General features: G+C 40.1%; 1 protein-coding gene across 29 annotated transcripts in view; it reads right to left on the bottom strand.

Annotated features, from left to right (window-relative positions):
• RIPOR3 (RIPOR family member 3) overlaps nucleotides 1-20,064 on the bottom strand; it is a 55,065-nt gene that overhangs the window by 8,395 nt on the left and 26,606 nt on the right. For 23 of the 29 annotated variants that reach the window (XM_084537994.1, XM_084537971.1, XM_084537977.1 and 20 more), the window contains 10 exons: nucleotides 17,545-17,691; nucleotides 14,034-14,112; nucleotides 13,268-13,291; nucleotides 13,076-13,129; nucleotides 12,150-12,299; nucleotides 11,122-11,185; nucleotides 10,674-10,717; nucleotides 9,867-9,992; nucleotides 7,543-7,688; nucleotides 644-773 (listed from right to left, as the gene is read on the bottom strand). In XM_084537994.1, the coding sequence (XP_084394120.1) occupies nucleotides 644-773; nucleotides 7,543-7,688; nucleotides 9,867-9,992; nucleotides 10,674-10,717; nucleotides 11,122-11,185; nucleotides 12,150-12,299; nucleotides 13,076-13,129; nucleotides 13,268-13,291; nucleotides 14,034-14,112; nucleotides 17,545-17,691 (964 nt within the window). Of the gene's footprint in view, nucleotides 1-643; nucleotides 774-7,542; nucleotides 7,689-9,866; nucleotides 9,993-10,673; nucleotides 10,718-11,121; nucleotides 11,186-12,149; nucleotides 12,300-13,075; nucleotides 13,158-13,267; nucleotides 13,292-14,033; nucleotides 14,113-17,544; nucleotides 17,692-18,228; nucleotides 18,290-18,635; nucleotides 18,952-18,999; nucleotides 19,074-20,064 lie in introns of those variants that run through there. The other 6 variants (XM_084537985.1, XM_084537987.1, XM_084537984.1 and 3 more) reach the window with 6 other exon arrangements.

The following is a 20,064-nucleotide window of genomic DNA, read 5'->3' as shown; positions in this document are numbered from 1 at the left end:
TAGGTGAGCACATATATAACTGAAAAGCATAAGACACCACCTAAGATAGAGAGCTGTGGTTTCCTGGCATGGTGAGGCAACACCAAATCTGACTTAGACTCGATATTAGGGAAATGTATATATAACCTTACCAGTATTTGAGACACATTGCAGAAACAGAGAGATCGTATAAAACAACCACTAGATTAAAACCCTCTTGAATGCATGGAGAGGTTTTTCTATTCGCTTAGGCTACCCTTGGCAAAAAGCTGAGCTGAGGAAGAAGAAGGCTTTTTTTACATAGCAGTTCTAAGGTACTGCTCTGCGCCGTGACTACTGAGGCTGGATCCTAGTTGGATTCCCACTACAGAGTATTAGAAACGCGCCCAGATCCCCATCGTCCTGACTGCCATATTTGAGAGAGGCATATTTGGCAGGGATTTCTTTTCTTCTACAAAATCTAAAATGAAACTCAAATTAATAGAGGTTAAAATAAAATAAAAATAATAAAACTAAAATACAAAGAAGCCCCCAGATAATCTGCAATGGTTCTAGAATGTTACACATTTCCACATTTCTGAGTATGCTCTTCAATAGCCTTATCTAATCCACAAATCGCATCCTAGGTTTGTGCTTCGCATCTTGTTTTCCTCAGCATACTCACCAGATAGTATTTCTCTCTGAAGCTGGGGGTATTTGGTGGGGTCCAGTTGTATAAAGAGTTCTTCCTGCTACCCACAGAAAACTTGGCAGTGGTTCCAGGTGACAAAAACAGGTTCTCTGTGTCAAAGGGTCTGTAGCAAAAGAAACAAAAACCCATGCGTCAGTACAACCAGCAAGTACAGCTACGTCTAGCAACAGGATTAGTTAGGATTTGAATTGTGACATTTAATAAACACCAGGGTGAATAATAGGAAAGAGGGACTGCCTCTCTGACCAGTGTCTTTGGTTGCACCAGCAGAGAAAGAAGGAAGTAGGTGAAAATAGTGTATATTTTACACAGAATTCACAACACCCTTTAGAAAGCGCCAAAGCCTTTGGAAGAAGAGCCCAACACACCAACAGTCTGACAAGTTCCCTGTCCCACTGTAGTTTTCTATGTGACCAACAGTGCTGGCAAGTATGGTACGGGTTGCTTGCTGATAGCCACTGGACAGCTAGTGAGAAACACACCATATCAGACAGAAAGGAAATGTAAAACATATAATAAAGGAAAACTGTAATTAATTTCCCTCCTCTTAACTTCTCACGTTGCACATGGACAGCATCCCGCAGTGCAACTCACCACTGTCATCCTCAGCATGGAGGTAACGCTATGGGAGCTCGCCTAATACAGGTTAATTGGCGAAATTAACCAGTGTCACCCAGCTGGGGTTCATCAAACAGGCCAGTTCCATGCAGTCACACTAACAACCATCTGTATTGTTTCACTGTGTAGAAAATAAATCAGATTTCTGACAGCAAGAACCTCGTAGCCAAAGCCTGCTGTTTACTGATGGAAGCAAATTGCTTCCATCCATGGTGCTTCTTAAGAGACACAGGGATCCATTCCTCAGGTTTTTCATTTGTAGCTTGTAATATAGCAATACAGTAATGCCAAATGACTCTTGGTAGGAAAGGCACAGGAATAACAAGGTAAATCATCTTGCCCCTTTGACAATTACTGGTACCCTCTAGCAAAACACGACGACAGAGCTGCCCTCCACAATTGCAGGCAGTCGCTGTTACTGCAGAATAGCAGGAAGAGAGAGTGAAAAGAAGGGTGAAGACACACTGAAAAGAATCAAGTCTGCTCAAAACCATCTATTATCTCTTGCTTTTAAGCTCTTTGGGTACAATCTGTCATCCTGCTCCGCATTGTACAGCAAACAAAGCATCACGTTGGGACAGATCTAAGAGCCCATCTCACCCAACAGCTTGACGTTGACAGAAGCCAGTAAGGAAACGCACAGGAGACAGGTCGGCTGTAGCAGGCCTTCCCCAGACATATACTCAAATTTCAGGCAATCCATAGCTTAGATGTGTCACGCGCCAGACCTCATAAGCAGAATATTGCCATCAATCGTCACTAGCAGACAAACTCGCCCTTAGCTTGTCTAGCCACTTCTTGTAATCACTGACACAAGATCTGTGTAGGTCAGAAGGATGCAGAAGTTTGATTATTTAACTTTGAAACACAGAACAAGTACTTTGACTGGGGGTGTCCTCTGTGGCTAGTTGCCTCCTTTTCACACTGTGCACCGCAAACACCTACGCCTACACAGCAACACTTTTTCAAGCGTGAAAAATTCTAAACTATTTAGTTTCTCCTTGTGATGAAAGTGACCCCAGCTCTGACCATTTTTGTTGTCCTCTTTCTATTTCTACATTGCCAAATGCACGTTGACCTTTGCTTATGACTCATTAACCAAAATGCACGACATTACAACGCCTTTGTCAAGGCCAATGCTAATACTGTGTATGACACTCCTTTAGCTTGCCTTAGCACCTCTGCAGGACTTCAGCATTCATGTCCAAAACACGTCCCCAGCCTGACCTTGAAGAGGTTTACAACTCATCAGAGCTTGTGTTTCCTAGACTGAACCTCCCATGACATCAGCAGCTTTGCACTTTGACACACTCAGGTGCCTCAGCCTTGCCAGCACCATGCACAGATACCAGTGAGATGTTTCATCAAACCCCCACCCTGCGGAGGGGTGAAATACTTGAGATTTCTATCATTTCCTCACCCTTCTTTATTTTGCTGTTGGGTGTGTAAGGAGGACACTTCCTGGATTACTTATGTTCCTCTGAGGACGTAATGGGGCAGAGCACAGAAGAGCTGAACTCAATTCTGTCTTCAGCTCCAAAGGCTCTGATCTCCTCTCTCCCAGTGGCAGGACAGCACCTAAACCAGCCTCCTTCTGTCCAGTCCCACCACGTATTAAATAGCCATAAGGCTCATAGTGGATAGACATATCTGAACGTCCCCATTAAGCCTGCAGATCCAGGCTTGCATTGATCCCAACAAAAACTCTGGTTAGCTGGAGCAGGCTCACTTATTAACATGTCATGAGATTTTTTTTTTCCTTTTCTAATGACTATACATGCAAACATGTACTATGCAAACATAGATGCAATTTTAGCAGGGTGATCAGAGTTTGGTGTTGTGGCATAATGAGCACCTATGTCAAGATTAGCACAGCTTGTTATTGGACTAAGCTATGAAACATCATTTGGATCCAAAGCACAGCAGTATATTGATGGACTAATACCTAAACATACCTGTGTGAGTATTTATTCATATAAGTTTTTGGCTATAGCAGGACAGTGAGTAGGGATGTATCCCCCTTGTGCTCCCTCCCCCTCTCCCCCCCCCCCAAAGAAAAACAGACTTTTTTTCTTTTTTATTCTCCCTTCAGGTCTTCTCTCCTTCTCCAGGAACCCTTGTGAGCCAGGCCAGCATATGCTCAAAGCAGGCAGAAATTACAAGAGCAGTTGTGGCTGGCTGGTACCCTTAGATCCCAGAACAGGGTGCTAACTGAAGTTTTGAGAAGAGAATACAGGCTTTCTTTTTGTCCTCCATGAGAGAGAATTCAGACTGCTGTTTAGGTTGGCAAAAGAAACCAAGGCTCCTGCCAAACTGGCCAGCAAAGCAATTCTGCAACAGGCCCAAGCTCATTCATGCTCCTCATGGCATAATCTATAAAGGAGCTGAAGGAACTTTTATTAGAGGCCAGAAGACTAGTGGCCTAGTTAAAGAAAATATACATTTAGAAGTGGAAGAGTGATCTACACTTGGATTCCTCACAAAGTGGGTCCGTAGTGAAAGCTTGCCTTTCAGGGACGTTTGGGCACAGCTGATAGGTTTGTTTAGTCATTCTTGAATCAAAGAAAAAGCAGCTGTTTTAGAGTGCTTTATCTTTGAAAATAGAAACAGCCTGAATTATCACCACGCAACTTCTCATTCCTGTAAACAAACAGGCTGTCAAAGAAGAAGAGTCTGCCAGCCTGCCTTCTGTGCGGAAGTGCTCTGGAGATTCCACTTGGTAGGATCCCAACACCTTCCACAGAACTGAAACACAGCAGAGATGCACAGCTGAAGTCTTCTCATACACAGGGAAATTCAAGTGGGGATTAACTACCAAAAAAGTGCATCACTGCTAGTCCTTCTCCCAGCTTGTTTGTTGCCAGCCCTAAAAGCTGGGTGATGTTTGTCCCAAATGCCATGGGAGGGCCCGTCTTTGCCAGTCAAAAACTGCTGCAACAAGCAGGTATCAACATAATTTAAGTTACACATTTCTAGAAAATTCAGTCACAAATACCACTTGCTTTGGAGACATAGGCTATCATCTGAGAAACCATACAGTATCCCAGAATAGGAAGGGCTTTTCTTCATACAGCTCTTTTGGAAGAAAAAAAATTGTAACATACATACGTATTTATGTCAGTTATTGACAGTGACAAAAGCCAAGCAAGTAAACTCAGCAAGAGCAAGTATGAAGTAAACCTGTTAGAGGGCCATTGGTGTGGGTTAGCACAAAAGAGAAGTGATCTCAAACCTCCATCACAAGCATGCCATCGCTCAGCATGCACTTTCCATAAGGGCAAAAACAAATTTTATACCTAGAGTTCATTAAAGCATGTCTCTTTTACTCCACAGAGATTTCTAGGGATGTTAGGCTTGAAATCATAGAGAGAAAAGACTTCCCTTATAAGAAAGACACTTCTGCGAACAGTATCCTGCCTGTAGTCCCTTCTGCCTTAAAGCTGTGTAGAGGGTTTTTGATGATTTTTACATCCAGATTAAAGCCAATGGGAGTTTTGGAGGTGTATGTGTGCACTGTGGGGTGAGTGGGAAGAAGTGACAAATATTTATTTAGCATCTGACTTTGCTAGGGGTGTCTAAGAGCCCATATAAGCCCCATACCCCCTTTCTCTACTTCCTTTCCCAATTTTAACACATGCAAATGTCAAAACCCAAAAGTTCAACTGGCCTTTAAAAGGTCTTTCATTTTAAAATCTGTTTCTACATTAAAAAAAAAGAAATAGGTATCATGCAGCTTGCAGCATCCTCACTCCACACACTTGTCAATAATTGTAACATGAACGTCTGCTTTCAGATTCAAATGAGAATATGTATGTGCTTTGCCACAAGTAAGAAGCTTTACAGAACATACAATGCATGATCACAGCAAGCTTCCCGAATAAGGCTTTGTTACCCAACTAATTAGTGGCTCAGCTTCTCAAATAAGTTAGAGGCTTCAGAAGCCTCAGAGCAGCTGCAGCAACTCACCAAAACATCTACTGATACCCAATGTTAGATCTCAGGAGGAAAAAAGTTGCCATAAACAGGTGCACACAGAACTCTGCTGTGTGAGTTTGTTTCTCATCGACTTGGAGCAATGTGTGTGTTTGAAAATAAGTTTCAGATGTTGGTGCTAAGCCTTATGTTTCAGCCCAATTGTATTTACAGTTCAACAGAATGGGTTTTCAAGAACCACAGTATACACAAAAGGCAGGCAGAAAATAGCATGCTGATCAATAAAGCTCTTCTTTCCTCTCTCCCAGAAAGTCAACCTGAAAACTGTTTCTCAGCACTCAAAGGTTTTCTGTTGCAATTCCTATTCATGTGGCAGTTCTCCCGTTTGTGGCTTAAAAGCCTAAGTCAAATTATGTCAAGGTTTAATTATGTCAACAATTAAGTGAAGGTTCAAGTCTAATTACGCTTCCAAAGGTAATTAAAAGTAGAAATAGGGTATTAAGACTTGATTTTCAAGCCTGACTATAAAATACATTTGGTTATTTTACCCAAAGGGCAGGGAAACGTTTCTCTTTTGGTAAGATCTATTTGGCAGACCACACATTAAACACATACAAACTTTTTATTTTTAATTTTTGGTGATTTTTAAGAAAACAAGAAGCCACTTAGGTCAGAGAAGCACTGTTTAAGGCTGTGTCATGAGTGAGTCTGACCTGCAAGCCATTACATGGTGCCCTTCCTAATCTAAACATTGCTCGTTTTCTGCTTTTCCCTAAGAGAGCCTAGATCCATAAGGACCTTCTGGAAAGGCCAATCTTTGATGTCATGTTCAAAAGCTCCTTTGACATGGTGGGCTGAGAAGAACTGAGCACCACAATAAGCCACATACAGAAGTACAAGTGAGGATGTCCCACTTTTTAATTAGGCATTTCACTAAAACAACTAAAATTAATCCCTGCACAGTAGTAATTGAAAAAAAGCTAAGAAGTTTTGATTTGTTACAGACAAGATGCTCAGTGTGCACTGACATTCCCAAGCTTTAAGCTGCTGCCTTTGCTTCCCAAGAAACTGAGAAGCTTTCCCCAGTACCAATCTGATCTGTTGTGAAGTTTACTGAATTATATAACTGCTTTCCACGTTAGGAAGGTAGGAAAAAAAACACCAGCATCCTACAGGCAAGGTTATATCAGGGTATTCACACAGCCCAAACCCTCACAAACCCAAGAAAAAGCAGTAGTTAATGAGCTGCAAAATCATTTTCCTCACTTCTTCAGAGATTCTCAGGAAAGCAGGTCACTCATTTTCTTACTAATAAAAAAAATCTTAATAAGTTCAGAGAGTTATCATATGATCTGTAGACAGAGCTACAAATTAATACATATCAGATACTGCTGTTGGGAAAGGACTAATTTAGGCTCATCATACACCTACTCAGACTTAACAAACTAGAGTTGAAGAACTCTAGAAGAACAACTAGAAGATAAAGCCTGGCAAGACTGCAGTGGTACACCCAAATAAGAAAACAAAGCAGAAGTAACAGTACAACCTGAAAAATCTATAGTGGTATGTCTAGAGAAGAAGTTTGAGTGCAGCATCCACAAAAGTGAGAATTTGTTTTTAATAACATCAGTAATCAACTACAAAAACTAGTACAAACAAGTATAAAACAATTTAACAAGTCACAGGCACCATGAAAATAATGAGCTGTTTTAAATGTGCATCTGTATACCAGGCTTCCCTGCTGTGCACAAACAGGCCTTATATCAACAACTGTGGTCAAAGTGCAAATACGAAGGTGCTAAGTCTTCAGAGAAGCTTAATTTTTTAATGACTTGTGGCCTGGTAATAGCAGTTGCCCTAGATTCTAAGTAAGTATATTTTTCCATTGTGCCCAGAAGCTGCTACTTGCAGTTTCATTTCATAATCTTTAAGATTGTTTATGTACATACATTGATTGGAGCTAGAGTTGAATGCTCATTCAGAACAGTCTTAAAGTAAGCAAAAGCTTACAATCAGCTCTTGTGGCTAGCTGTGGCTGTGGTAACAACTGTAGAAAAAACTGAACGGTCACAGAAATAGGTTCTGCCCCTTCCACCCTGTGCTCCCATTCCAGAGGGCTGGTTCCACAGATCCAGAGATCAGGCCCAGCAGCTGGAGTTGCTGTAAGGAAGTGTGAGGCTTCTATCTATCCTGCACCTGCTCTGCAAATAGAAAGAGGACTACGATGCTGAATGCTGCTAAGTGACATACATGTACTTAAGAATCTTTATTTCACTTTTTCTGGCTCTTTTTTTTTTTTTTTCATTTTAAGCTGTACTTACTTCCAGAGGACCTCCAGTTGCAGCTTGATAGTGCCCAGCTCAGTTATATCCACAATGATTGCCTGAGGCTTGGTTGTAAAGAAGTTTATGCTGTCACATGTCACAACTCCAACTAGAATAGTGGCCAGTCCTCGCAGTTCCGTCACCTGTGGAGACAAATATCCATTTTTATCTTAGCAGACAATCCTAAGAGTCATGTGTATGGAAAGGCAGATTTCCCAGGCTCAGATCTGCTCAGAGGCCCACAACAAACTTAAAACCTCGATGCTCATACATCCTAAACTGCTGTGAGCCAATAATCCCACAAGGAATATGCCATGGATTGCTAACACAGAAGAGGAGATGCCTGGGCCATGAAAAGAAACAGAGCTGTACAGCACTTCTAATAACACAGTTTGGAGAACTGTGATTATTTGGAGAACTGTGATTAAGAACAAACTTAGTCTGAAATTTGGAAATTCTAGCTCAAGTAGTCATTGATAGTACAGAGTCTAGCCTGCATCTTATTACAAGAACACTGTCATAAATTTATATATAAATAACACAAGCAAGTATATTAGCCTACCTACACTAGAATATTTCAAGTCTAACCTGCCTGAAGAATCTCGAAGTGCAGCTGTCTCCATCTACTGTGACCCTTCTAACTGTTCTGAGCTAACCTGTGGAGCAAAATCTGAACATAAGCACCTGTTCTTCCTTCTAGCTCTGCAGGCAGCTCCGAGTTCATTAGCAATCCAGGTGCAGGCCTGCAGTTTTTTCAGCTACTTAAATAAAACAAACTAAATCAAACTTTTGCTATACATCTTTGCTATTGAAAACGTATCTATTCTGCATCAAGTTGTTCCAAAACAAGTGCATAAAGCATCAGACAGTACAGAATTTTGGCACAAGTACCGAAAGTCCACTTCAGGAATTAGTTCCATGCCTGCATCTCCTTTAAACATAAGCAAAAGCTGTGCTCCTAGGCTCCTCTCAGAAAGTTCTTTGGCACTTTTCAAGTTCATATTTTTTCAAACCTACTATGAATTTGTTCTGGGTAAAGATTAAGAACAAATTAGAAAGAGAAGAATGGTGTGGAGAACATTAGTCAGACTTCCATAAGCTGACAGAAAAAGTAAAGCTTTGCATTAGCTCTTATGAAACAAAGCCTTTCATTGTCATAGAAATACACATTTTTACAACTATTACAGGAAAAAAAAAGAAAAGCCTCTCAATTAGCCTCTCACCTGATCTTCATTGTACAGCGGCACCCAAAAACATGTTATAAGCACTTTTCTAAAGGCTGTGCTGGCAAGATGCCAAGAAGTCCCACATATGTAACCCACTTCTTGATGCCAGATAGGAGGGGAACATTGCAATAGCTGCTTTAACATCACTGCCAGAGCTTGAAACCCTACACTGGCACAGTTTCCTAATAGACTAGGGTCCAGCACAGATTTCGATCTCAGCTCCTTTTAGGTTGACAGGAGTCACAGTGCAGATTCCAGCCCATGAAAGGTGCCAGACTACACTGGAATTGCTGTTTAAGGATTAACTCCACCTGCTAGGTATGTACCAGAACCAGTGCCAGCTGCATAAGGGTCCACAAGTACTACAAGTTTCCTCCAAGAAATACCCACAAAACATCACCTTTACATCAAGGACCACTACTACTGGTCCCTTACTGTTAAAGATAAGGCCTCTTTTGAGGTACTTTATCTTTCTTCAGCAACCTGATACTACTACTTAAAGTACACCTTGTACTGACATATAAATGCCATTAGCTTATTGGAAACATGGAGCATCACTTAATGCAAACATGATAAAATAATCTGTAGCACACCCACATAGGGGGATGTTTGAACTACACATTCAGAATGCACATGTGCAGTGATATGTTTTCCATATACCCATTTTTCTTTTTCAGTAGAAAACAGAACTCTAGGTACTTAATATCCCACATGGGTAATACAAGTAATACACATCTTTGTGTCTCCACATCTAAAATTTACCCTACAGTAACCTAGATATTGATTTAAGATGTCTTTTCTTTTTTTTTTTTTAAAAAAAAAAAAAAAAAAAAAAAAAAACACACACAGACCAGACTCCAGAACACGGGAAAGCAAATGCACCAGTACAGTACACAGTGCTCCTAGCACTGGTAAGGAAGAACAGAAGTAGAATTCTGTTCAATACACGACACGTTGATTAACTGCTATTTTTACAAGACTAAGAAAATAAAGCTATACAGGAGTTTTGACAAATGCATGGTACACTAACAGGTAAGCAGTAAGACAGAAGACCTGTTAACACACTGATTCCAATCCAACCATTATACACCACACCTTGATTTCAAACTGCTCGTGGAGATTAGGTATGAAAATCTTTTCTTCTTCGTCCCATGTTTGGCTGTCGTCAGTCTCAATCTTGCCTTTCAACCGCCATTTTTGGCGTCCCAGTCGCACAAAAACCTGGAAACCACAAAGAGAAGCCACAAACAGAAGGATGGTAGGTCAACATAACCCAGAACACTCTGGCCCACAAGCCTCACTCTGTTCCAGTACTGCAGAGGCAAAGCTGTTCTTTTGATCACTGTGCGTTTAGGAACTCGGATAAAGTAGAAGGCTGGAGGCAAGGTTCAGGCTGTCAGATTTAACACTTTAAATCAATGTCTAACGACACATCCCATCCATTCCAAAAGACTTGTAAAACTATGTCTACCTGGTGCAGAAGTACTGAAATACAAGGCTCATTGGAATTGATTTGGAATCACTACAAGTAGGAGAGCAACTCTGTAATATACTGAGATGCATTCAAATCGTGCCAAGGGCAGTCTTCCAAGAAACAGGCAGCAACTGTTACTTGATTCTAGGGCAACTTTGAAGATAAAGACCTGCTAGGTTGGTTTTCATAGACAATCACTGCCATCTGTTAAAACCTCTCCTAACACTTAAGTCTTTTTCTCTTAAGTCTCAAAGGCCAGAGCAACCAATGAGTGTGCCAGAGCACTGCCCTCACCAGAGCAGTGCTTGGTTTAATCATAGCCTGTTTACCCGCTCGCCTTCTACGTGTCGCACCCTTGCACTCTGGTTCCTCTACTGTAAATTCATAGCAGTAAAATAAAGGGTAAAATGAATCACTGTATACGGCACCTCATATTGGTCCCCTGGGCAGAGACGTGCGAAGCCCACCAAGCCTGAAAAGAAAAGAAAAGCTCATCATATTTGAAGAGTTTTACGAGTTTTACAATGTTTCACAAAGCTTCAGCTTACAATAAACAAAGAGACAATCTGGTAAACACCCCTTTGTGCTCAGCTCCACGCAGAAGCTATTCCTATAGCCCAAACCTCTTCAGAAAAACTTAAATTGAGACAAAGAAAGAAAGTTTGTCAGTTTTTGTACTAGAGTATAAGATACCATTGCAGATCTATTTCATAGCACTGAAGCAAACAAGTTTGCCAGAATTCTCTTCAGGGTCTGATCCAGAAAAACAGTGGAAGCAGCCAACACTAATTTTGGGTTTCCTATGTAGAAATCTGATTTGTTGAGAACCTATTTATTCATCTGATAAATCTCAAAGAAAACACGCGAAGAACATACCTTTCATCTTCAAGTGAAACTCTCCTAAATGGACCTCCAACGCCCCTTCTATAAAGCACATGTCCTAGAAGGAAGACTGAACAGTCACTAGGAGTGAAAAGCAGTGAGGAGTAGCTACCCTTCCCATACATACCATTTTCTTATCTTTAAAGAACTTTGGCTGTTTGTTTTTTTTTGTTTGTTTGTTTGTTTTTAATATATATTTTAACTCATAGACAACAACATTTGCACTAGTGGAGGCCAATGGAGAGATCATTTATACCACTTTTCACAGAAACACAGAATTTCTAGGTTGGAAGAGACCTCAAGATCATCGAGTCCAACCTCTGACCTACCACTAACCAGTCCTCCACTAAACCATATCCCTAAGCTCTACATCTAAACGTCTTTTAAAGACCTCCAGGGATGGTGACTCCACCACTTCCCTGGGCAGCCCGTTCCAATGTCTAACAACCCTTTCAGTAAGGAAGTTCTTCCTAATATCCAACCTAAAACTCCCCTGGTGCAACTTCAGCCCATTCCCCCTCGTCCTGTCACCAGGCACGTGGGAGAACAGACCAACCCCCACCTCACTACAGCCTCCTTTAAGCTAGAAAATTGTGATGCCTCTCCACAGGAGAATGGAATTGCTTAAGCAATTCACCTTCAGTTACCTTCCACTGTTTGTTCTACAAAAATAGCATGGCTTACTTGTGATGTATTTAATTCTCATCACATTACTTCCAGTGGAAGTCATAATTCACTCTAGTATTAAAGCAGAAATTAAATGAATTTTTCAGTTGTCCTCACAAATGCATGAAGCCAAGTTAAGTAGGGGACAAAAAAAAAAAAACCGAAGGAATGACACACAGAACTCAAGAGCTTTGCCTGTGAGGTATTTATCTCACAAGCTTCAATTTGCATTATATACCTGTATTTCAGTTTTGTTTTTAAACCCCCACCAATAATAAAAAGCCAACAGCAAGTTCTGGTACGTTTTTTGCTAAGAAACAGTCAGGTCATCACTACATATGAGCAGTATTCCCTACCTCTGTGCATCCCTGAAAGTTCTTGTAGAGCTCCACTAGACTCTCCCTGGAGGCTTTGGTGGAAGGAGACAAGGCAAAGGCATGTTTCATGTTAGTGGCCCCATCACGCAGTCTGCACTGGATACAGTAAGCTTCATAGAGTTCTTCCACCTACAAGATTTTTAGGTGAGGAAAAGAATTTACAAGAATTACCATGACATAATTTTAATATGTTTTGGGAAGCAACATTGTCAGTCTTTAACAGAGGGGGAGAAAAAAAAAAAAACACACTCAAACCACCCATAACCAAAACCATTTATCTTGGTATTGCACCACAATGCAACACCTGCATTTTACAGACTGATCAGAGTGCAACAGTTTGTAGATATTCCAGCAAAAGAAGGAGGGGATATTGAGCAATAACTCACTCTGTGATTATTAGATTGGAAGACAGGGAGTAGAGTAACACTTTGTTCAGGGAAAAATTACTCAGGGAGAAGAAAGTTAATTCCCTGAATATACATTAACACACCTACACCTTTACCCATGTCAGAAGAGAGATTTAATTCCTTTGGAAGCAGATCATAGACATACACAATAAAGAACAGCCCATCTAGGCCCCTTGTGGGAAAGGGGGCAGAGGGATAATGTGTGAAACTTCCGAAAGCAGAGTTATTTATTTATTTTCCGAACAAACTGGCAGAGTACGCAAATTGGTTTCACAGGCAAGCTCAGGTTGGACTGTGCCAAACATTCAGCCTGAATAGAACCATTCAAGAAAATAAATAAATAAAAATCGCCTCCTTCAGTAACAGACTGGCTACAGCTTTCAGAAAGTACCCAGAAATTCCCCTTCAGACAAATTATAGTTAAAGTATTTTCTATTCAGAGAGTTTGCTTACATAGCAATGTAAGCCTTACACATGCAACATATAAAACCCCCTTACCTTGCTTATGTGGAACTCCAATTTTCTAATGTATCTCTCCACAGAGCGAATTTGCTTTTGAAGAGGGGGGAGAGAAGGGGGACTTGGTTAGTTATTTCAGTATTTCCTAAACATGCCTTTAAGTAACACAGTAAGCAACACTTTTTTTTTTCCTTCACCTACAATATTTCATCTCATCTTCACAAATCTTACCTTATCCAGGTCATAGTAGAAGGCCTGAAAGAAAAAAAACACAGGCTGAACAGGAGAGCATGCATAGTAACAATATTTTGACTTTTATTGCAAAACTCACTATGCATTTAGTGACACTGAATTAAGATGTACTGTTTACGACAAGCAGACAGACAAAAACGTTTAGAATCAGTCTCATTTTCTGCATGTGGCTGGTTTGGCACTTCAAACACCCCAACGGATGCTTGAAATGAGACATTCTTTCACCATCAGCTATAAAAAGGACTTGGATGTTCATTGGTCATGGTGCACGGGACTTTTTTTGTCTAGATATTACTTTCCAAATGGAAGGCAAAGTTGGATCTGAGAGTTGTCTTTTCATTAGCACTGTTGCTGACAGTTCTAGGGAATTGTGAACACAGCAGAATCTAAGTTGTTAGGACACATTCACCAACTACTGAAAACAAAGCCTGGTCTTTCTGCTTCTCTCCATACAGACTCAGGTATGAACACTGATCACTGAACAGATGCACGGAGATACCACCTAAGTAAGAAAAGGAATACGATCTAAACATCACAGTTGGCTGTTGAAACGGGGAAATTCTAACTTCATTTCTCACATCTAGACCTAACTTACTTCATAAATTCTAGAGTGTGCTGCTTTGCTGGATCTTACCTCAGTGTTTTAACTGTAAAACCCCTGGGAGTCCCAGAAGTGAGAGATACCATCTAGTTTTGTGCCAGCCTTTTAGAAGTCATTTAGGCATTAACATTAAGAGCAACATACCAATCTGGAGTTCCTTTTCGTATCTTTGTGCCGACCAGAGAGATAATCCAACTCAGCCTGATGTGCTTCCAAGTATTCACTGGAGAAAAAGAAAACCTCAAGTATTATATCCTTCTGGTACATTCATTATAACACCTTCTCAAAGATTTTTTTCAGTAGCATGTTAAAAAGTAACTTTTTAACATCTCTAGAGAAGACTTCTCTTGCTTTACGCTCTAGATATTTGAATGGCCATATAGAGGAACGTGGGTCAATGGATGAGAAGGGATGGTTTCCATAAGTAAATATTTGTCCTATATGTAGGACACTCATAGAGGATCAGGAGACAGATGTACAAGAGCATCTGTAAGAAGAGGAACTTAAGTATATGTCGTGGTTTAACCCGGCTGGCAGCTAAACACCACGCAGCCATTCACTCACCCTCCCCCCTCCCTCTCTGGGACGGGGGAGAGAAATGGAAAGTGAAGCCCGTGAGTTGAGATAAGAACAGTTTAATAAGACAGGAAAATAATAATAATAATAATAATAATAATACAATGATGATAATAATACTACTAATAATAATATGTACAAACAAGTGATGCATAATGCAATTGCTCACCACCCGCTGACCGATGCCCAGCTTAACCCCGAGCAGTCCGGCCCCCCTCCCCCGGCTAGCCACCCCTATATATTGTTTAGCATGACATCAGATGGTATGGAATACCCCTTTGGCTAGTTCGGGTCACCTGTCCTGGGTCTGTCCCCTCCCAGCTCTTACTGCACCCCCAGCCTGCCTGTTGGCAGGACAGAGCGAAAGGCTGAGATGTCCTTGGCTTGGTATAAGCACTGCTCTGCAACAATTAAAACATCGGGGTGTTATCAGCACTCTTCTCATCCTAAGCCAAAACACAGCATTCCACCAGCTACTAGGAAGAAAATTAATTCTGTTCTAACTGAAACCAGGACAGTATAAAGTGAGTGCCCACAGATGTTCAATATTGCTACCCAACATTCAAAGATGATGTACATTAAGAATCTCCCTAATCCTTGTCACTCCTCCAGGAGGAGAATGCTACACTGCAATTCAAGAAAGCGAACACTGGTGCATAATGTATATACATGTGCACATGCACACTGAATTCAGACTTTTGTTGTTTCCCTTCATTTAAAGTAAAGTGAAAGATAAGCTTTATTCTAGAAATGTGAGGTAAAAAAGCAGCAGAGCTGGAAGAACTACTGAAGGCATGAAGAAAGGAGGGATGTAGGAAGAGAACAGCAAGTTTTAAAACAGCCCAACACACAAAGCCCCTTTTATTTTACTTTCTATTTTTTGTTTGGCCTTCTGGAACATTTTCTGTTAGGTAGAAAAACAGTTTATTTGTTCAGCAAGTCTTATCTTACAGACACTGAGGAGTAAGTCTTCAACCAATTCCACCTTACAAAGTCAAAGAACTGCAACATGAAGCACTTGGGCTGCAGAACAAAGCTCATAGAAATACTCTTAAGATAGGGCAGATGTCATTCGGTGTATTAGCAAACAGAAGTGAATACCACCTTCTAGCATACTAGAAACTTTCTTAACGTAACCGTTACTTTTTCCAGAACAGGAACTATTTTGCAAGGTGTGAAGCACTTGATGCCAGTTGGCTCCCACAGAGTTGCTTACATCCATGGGTTATCCCTTTGGAGTTCTCACAATGCCTTGAACTATTACTGCTGACATCTCCTTCCAATTTTGCTTTTAATACAGATCATGCTTAGGTAACTTTTTCCTCTAATGTTGAAATAGGAAAGAAAAAGTCACCTTGTAAATACAACATAAGACACAGTCGCTGAGCAGTCAAAATAACTTCATGTCAGACAGCTGTACTTTTCACATTTGCTTTGATGCATTTCATTTTTCTTACTGTTGACGAGAACAGATCCTTCAAGACACTCAATGGCTGCAGCATTCAGCAGCTTACTCTTTACCTTTGCCTGTTAACTGCTCAGTGCAGGAGTAGCCAGGGCTGGTAGCAAGAAAGATTTTGCTTTCCTTTTAGGAGAGCTTTATCACTTTTAGATTTAGGCATGTTAGAGTTGCTAGCTTGATGGAATGGTATCCAGATGGTTAACAGAAGAGTTATTTGCTATAGCTATAAAGAAGGAGGCACATAAAACATATTCTGTTCTAAAAACTCAAGTCGCTCCTGCACCAAATGGACTTAATCTGTATCTACTTAAAGTTTGGACTTCCTATTGCTATTCGATACAGTTGTTTTCTGTAGGTTACTTTAGTCAATTAGTTAGCTACTCAGTTTTGGCATGATTCAGATCATATGGCATTCCCTGTAGAACTGGGAACACTAATCCACTTTATGGTTTCTCTCTCTAAGCACTGATAAATTCTAAACTCTGCAAAAACATTTAATTTCATTATTTGTTTTAAATCTAAATCATAAAAAGACATGGACTGTGTTTTTTTTTTTCCTCTGTTCTTTTTTAGGGCTAGAACTTAGTAGTCCTTTATCAGAATAAAAACATGAGTGTGCGATAAATTATTACCGTGCTTTTTATGTTCTTTCCTTAAGAAAAAAACCAACCATAATCATAATTAATACAGTAGCAAAATTCTGAGGGAAGCAGAAACATACAGAAATGAACTTCATTAGTGGGATGCCAGCAAAAACATACATGAATCAACTGTTAGTGGGATGGCAGCAGTAACAGGAAAGTAACAGGTTTTACAAATCCAAGGGACAACATTTTATCTTCCAACAGCTGCCTCAGGGTGTAAATGAAGTTCCTGCAATATTAGACCAGATCTATCAACATGAACTCTAATGATTCATATTTTATATAGTAAGGTTTCAGGACTTAGTTAAAGCTTCATCAGTTTCCTCTCACTAATGGAGTCAAAGATGTGAAGTGCAAACAGCATTTACCACCACTTCTCAACTTCTGGTCTGTAACACCAAGAAAGCAAGCTCATCTGTTTTATTTGCCATTTCAGTAGTGAACAAAAGTGTTTCGGTGATGTAACTGACAGCTCCCTCAAAGCCAGAACACCCCAAATTCGGGTTGCCAGCCCAGTCTTTGATCTGTTATGTCTGCTACATACACCTCACATCTGCCAGATGGAGAAAATGGACAAATTGGGCCTTTAGCCTTTTTAGTCAAGTCTTTACTAACATAACAATGTCTACAACCATAGACAACAGCAGTCAACTATAATAAAGACTCTGAAACAGTGCTACTTTTAAAGCAATAAAACTGAAATAACACATTTAGTAATCTTATTTACACTGCCATAAGAAGATAGAGTTGTACTACAGATCTGTTTCATCACTTCAAGTCAATTAAGTCTTTCAGGGGGATCTGCTTAGCTCTTCTCTTACAACAAGCCACCCAGCGATGAAAGAAGATTTTTAAACTCCAGAGTAGCATGCTATTTAAAGAATGGCAAACAGAGACAGAGAACAATGTCATACACAGAGTTAAGCAGCATGACTAGGTACAGTAAATTACAATATTTAAAAAGAGTCCTTACTTAAGTCCTTTCTTCAAAGCTTCAAAAATTTTCTTCACCTGCAGTGGTTTTGGATCCCAGATGACTGCCCCTTTCTGCAGTGAAGAATATGCCTTGGGTGACTTCAGTGACATTCTTGATCTCACTGAACTTCTGTTGAGAGACTTTCTGTAGAAAAAGAAGAGAAATATGGGAAAGATGCAAAACACATCACCTCGGAGAAGAGATGCCTAACCCAGAGAGTTTCCAGTTTCCAAATCCCATATATTTTTACCAAAAGGATTAAAGCTCTTGGACACACTGAAAACACTTCAATGGATAACATTAGAACATTCAGGCCCAGCCCCACATACCCAATGAAGAAAAGCTACAATTTTTTTTTTTTTTACTCCAACAAAAATAAGAAGTGGTTCCTTCTCCAAGACTGAAGCAGACTCAAGGAAGCCTAATGGTTCTCTTTTGCCCCTTTTTAAAGGCAGAATTGTGCAGGTCTCCATTTCTTCAGGAAGTGGGGGATATTAAGCAAAGAAAAGAAAAGCTCATTTCTGGAAAAGGTAAAGGATCATACTGTTAGTACTTGTCCTAACAGACTTGTTGGGCCACTAGCTGAGGCCCTAATACTATGTACACATTTACACTAGCTGCTGAGTCAACTATAGATCTAGTCATGCTGCAAGACACAGACATTGCCGTTCTGACTCTCACCTGCAATTCAGGAAAACAAGGCAATGACTTTTTGATCTGCTCAAGGCCTAACAACTGTGAGCTGGAAGTAGAATTCAAGAGACTTTTGCTCTCCAGCTACCAGTAATCTCCAGAGATAAGCTAAACCATTTACACTTCTAAGCACTAACTTGGACACAAGAAGCACAGATTATGACAAACACACACAATTAGCTTTAAAACACTACCAAGAGACTGGATAAGCTGTTATCTTTCCAATTGACAGAGCTAACATAAAAAACCTTTAATAACAGCTATCTTTTTGCCCGTACTCACTAAAGGGAGCACTTAAAGCCCTACCATGTTTTAGGAAAGCCTACTACCAAGCCCAGATTACATACAAGATATAATTATTACAGTGTTTTTTCAGCAACTAACACTTCACTTACTTTTAAGAGCAACTGCAAAACCAAATACTGTTTCTAACAGAAATCCCACATGCAGGACTGCTTGTGCTAACCTGATGAATTACAACATCCCTAACCATTAGTTATATATCTACCATATTTAAAGCAGAAAATGAACTCTCTGCAAATGGTTCTTTCAGATTGTCAGGTTCCTGCTTGGCTTCTAGCTAATATAGTCTTTTATGTCTTAATTATTTTTATCTAGTTTTGTTAATACTCCCTGTAAGTCGAGGCTCTAAAATAACATTAGCTAAAGAAGTTTCCTGTTCCATGAGACTGAGCCAACTGGTTGCACTCAAAGGAGCTTTCCACCTTCTCTATAATCCTCGTCCTAAATTCAGCTCACCTGGGGAAATGATGAACTCCAACAGGCTTAATAATTATCCATTGGCTGCCTTAAGGTCTAGGCATGTGACTCAATGCCTAAAGAGATTATCGAGCTTGGTGATTAAATAGGCCCAGCAAACCTGAGAGCTGTTCCCAGTCCTACTCTAGAAACCTTTAAGTAAATACTTTAGTTATCCTGGTGCTAAATTTCCACTTAACTTCATTTTTTAACACCTTATCTGTTGCCAAACAGTACTAGATATTTAGTTTCTTCACCACAATGATTATCTTATTTTTTATGATGGCTTAATGTAAAGTGTTAATCAACCAAACCATTTGGAACTCAGGTTACCTATAACGAGGAACACAAATGTTAAATTAGAAATGTGCAACATTTCCCTAAGATAATGAATCTTTGAGTATTCCATGCAAAATGAGAGGGTTTCAACAGGAATAACACTGGAAGTAACAGTCCAGCCAATAACAACAGTTGAAAAAGTCTCTTATAAGGATCATGACTTAAAATTCTTTCATGCAAAGAAATGATTAGTATCCATTTCCATGTTTTAGATGAGTACTCCAAAGGGCAAGATACCATACAGAACATATAAGGCAATTCTATCTTTTTGAAATTAAAAAGCCCAAATTACTCCTGGTTTTTGTTTGTTTACTTTGGGGGGAATTAAACAGTTTTGATATTTACCTTCAGAGTTTTAGACTGCAAATCCTAAATTCAGAAAATCATTTCCCTTCACTTTCATGTACAGCAGCTAAGCACTACAGCTAAGCAGCCAAAAGTCACCCTTTTCCTCAGTATCTGCTAGTGAGTGATGCAGCCCATAGGCACTCAGTGCACTGATGTTTAGAAACCCACGCATTGCATAGAAAAGTTGAAGGGCTAGCTTGGGACCTCAGGGACAGTACCTAATGTTAGATGCTATGTCATTTTCCCTTGTGAACCTAGTAATTTTGGTATCACTACTAATATTTACTTCCATTGTGAGGAAAAATGAAATAGTGTGTCTGACTGAGAGCCTCAAAAGGAAGTTGCTAAACAAATGCAAAAATATATTTAGCATCTGCT

Source organism: Aythya ferina, assembly GCF_964211825.1.
Source record: "Aythya ferina genome assembly, chromosome: 16".
Taxonomy (NCBI): domain Eukaryota; kingdom Metazoa; phylum Chordata; class Aves; order Anseriformes; family Anatidae; genus Aythya; species Aythya ferina.
The sequence above is the reverse complement of the archived record's forward strand: the minus strand, read 5'-3'. Positions and strand labels throughout refer to the sequence as shown.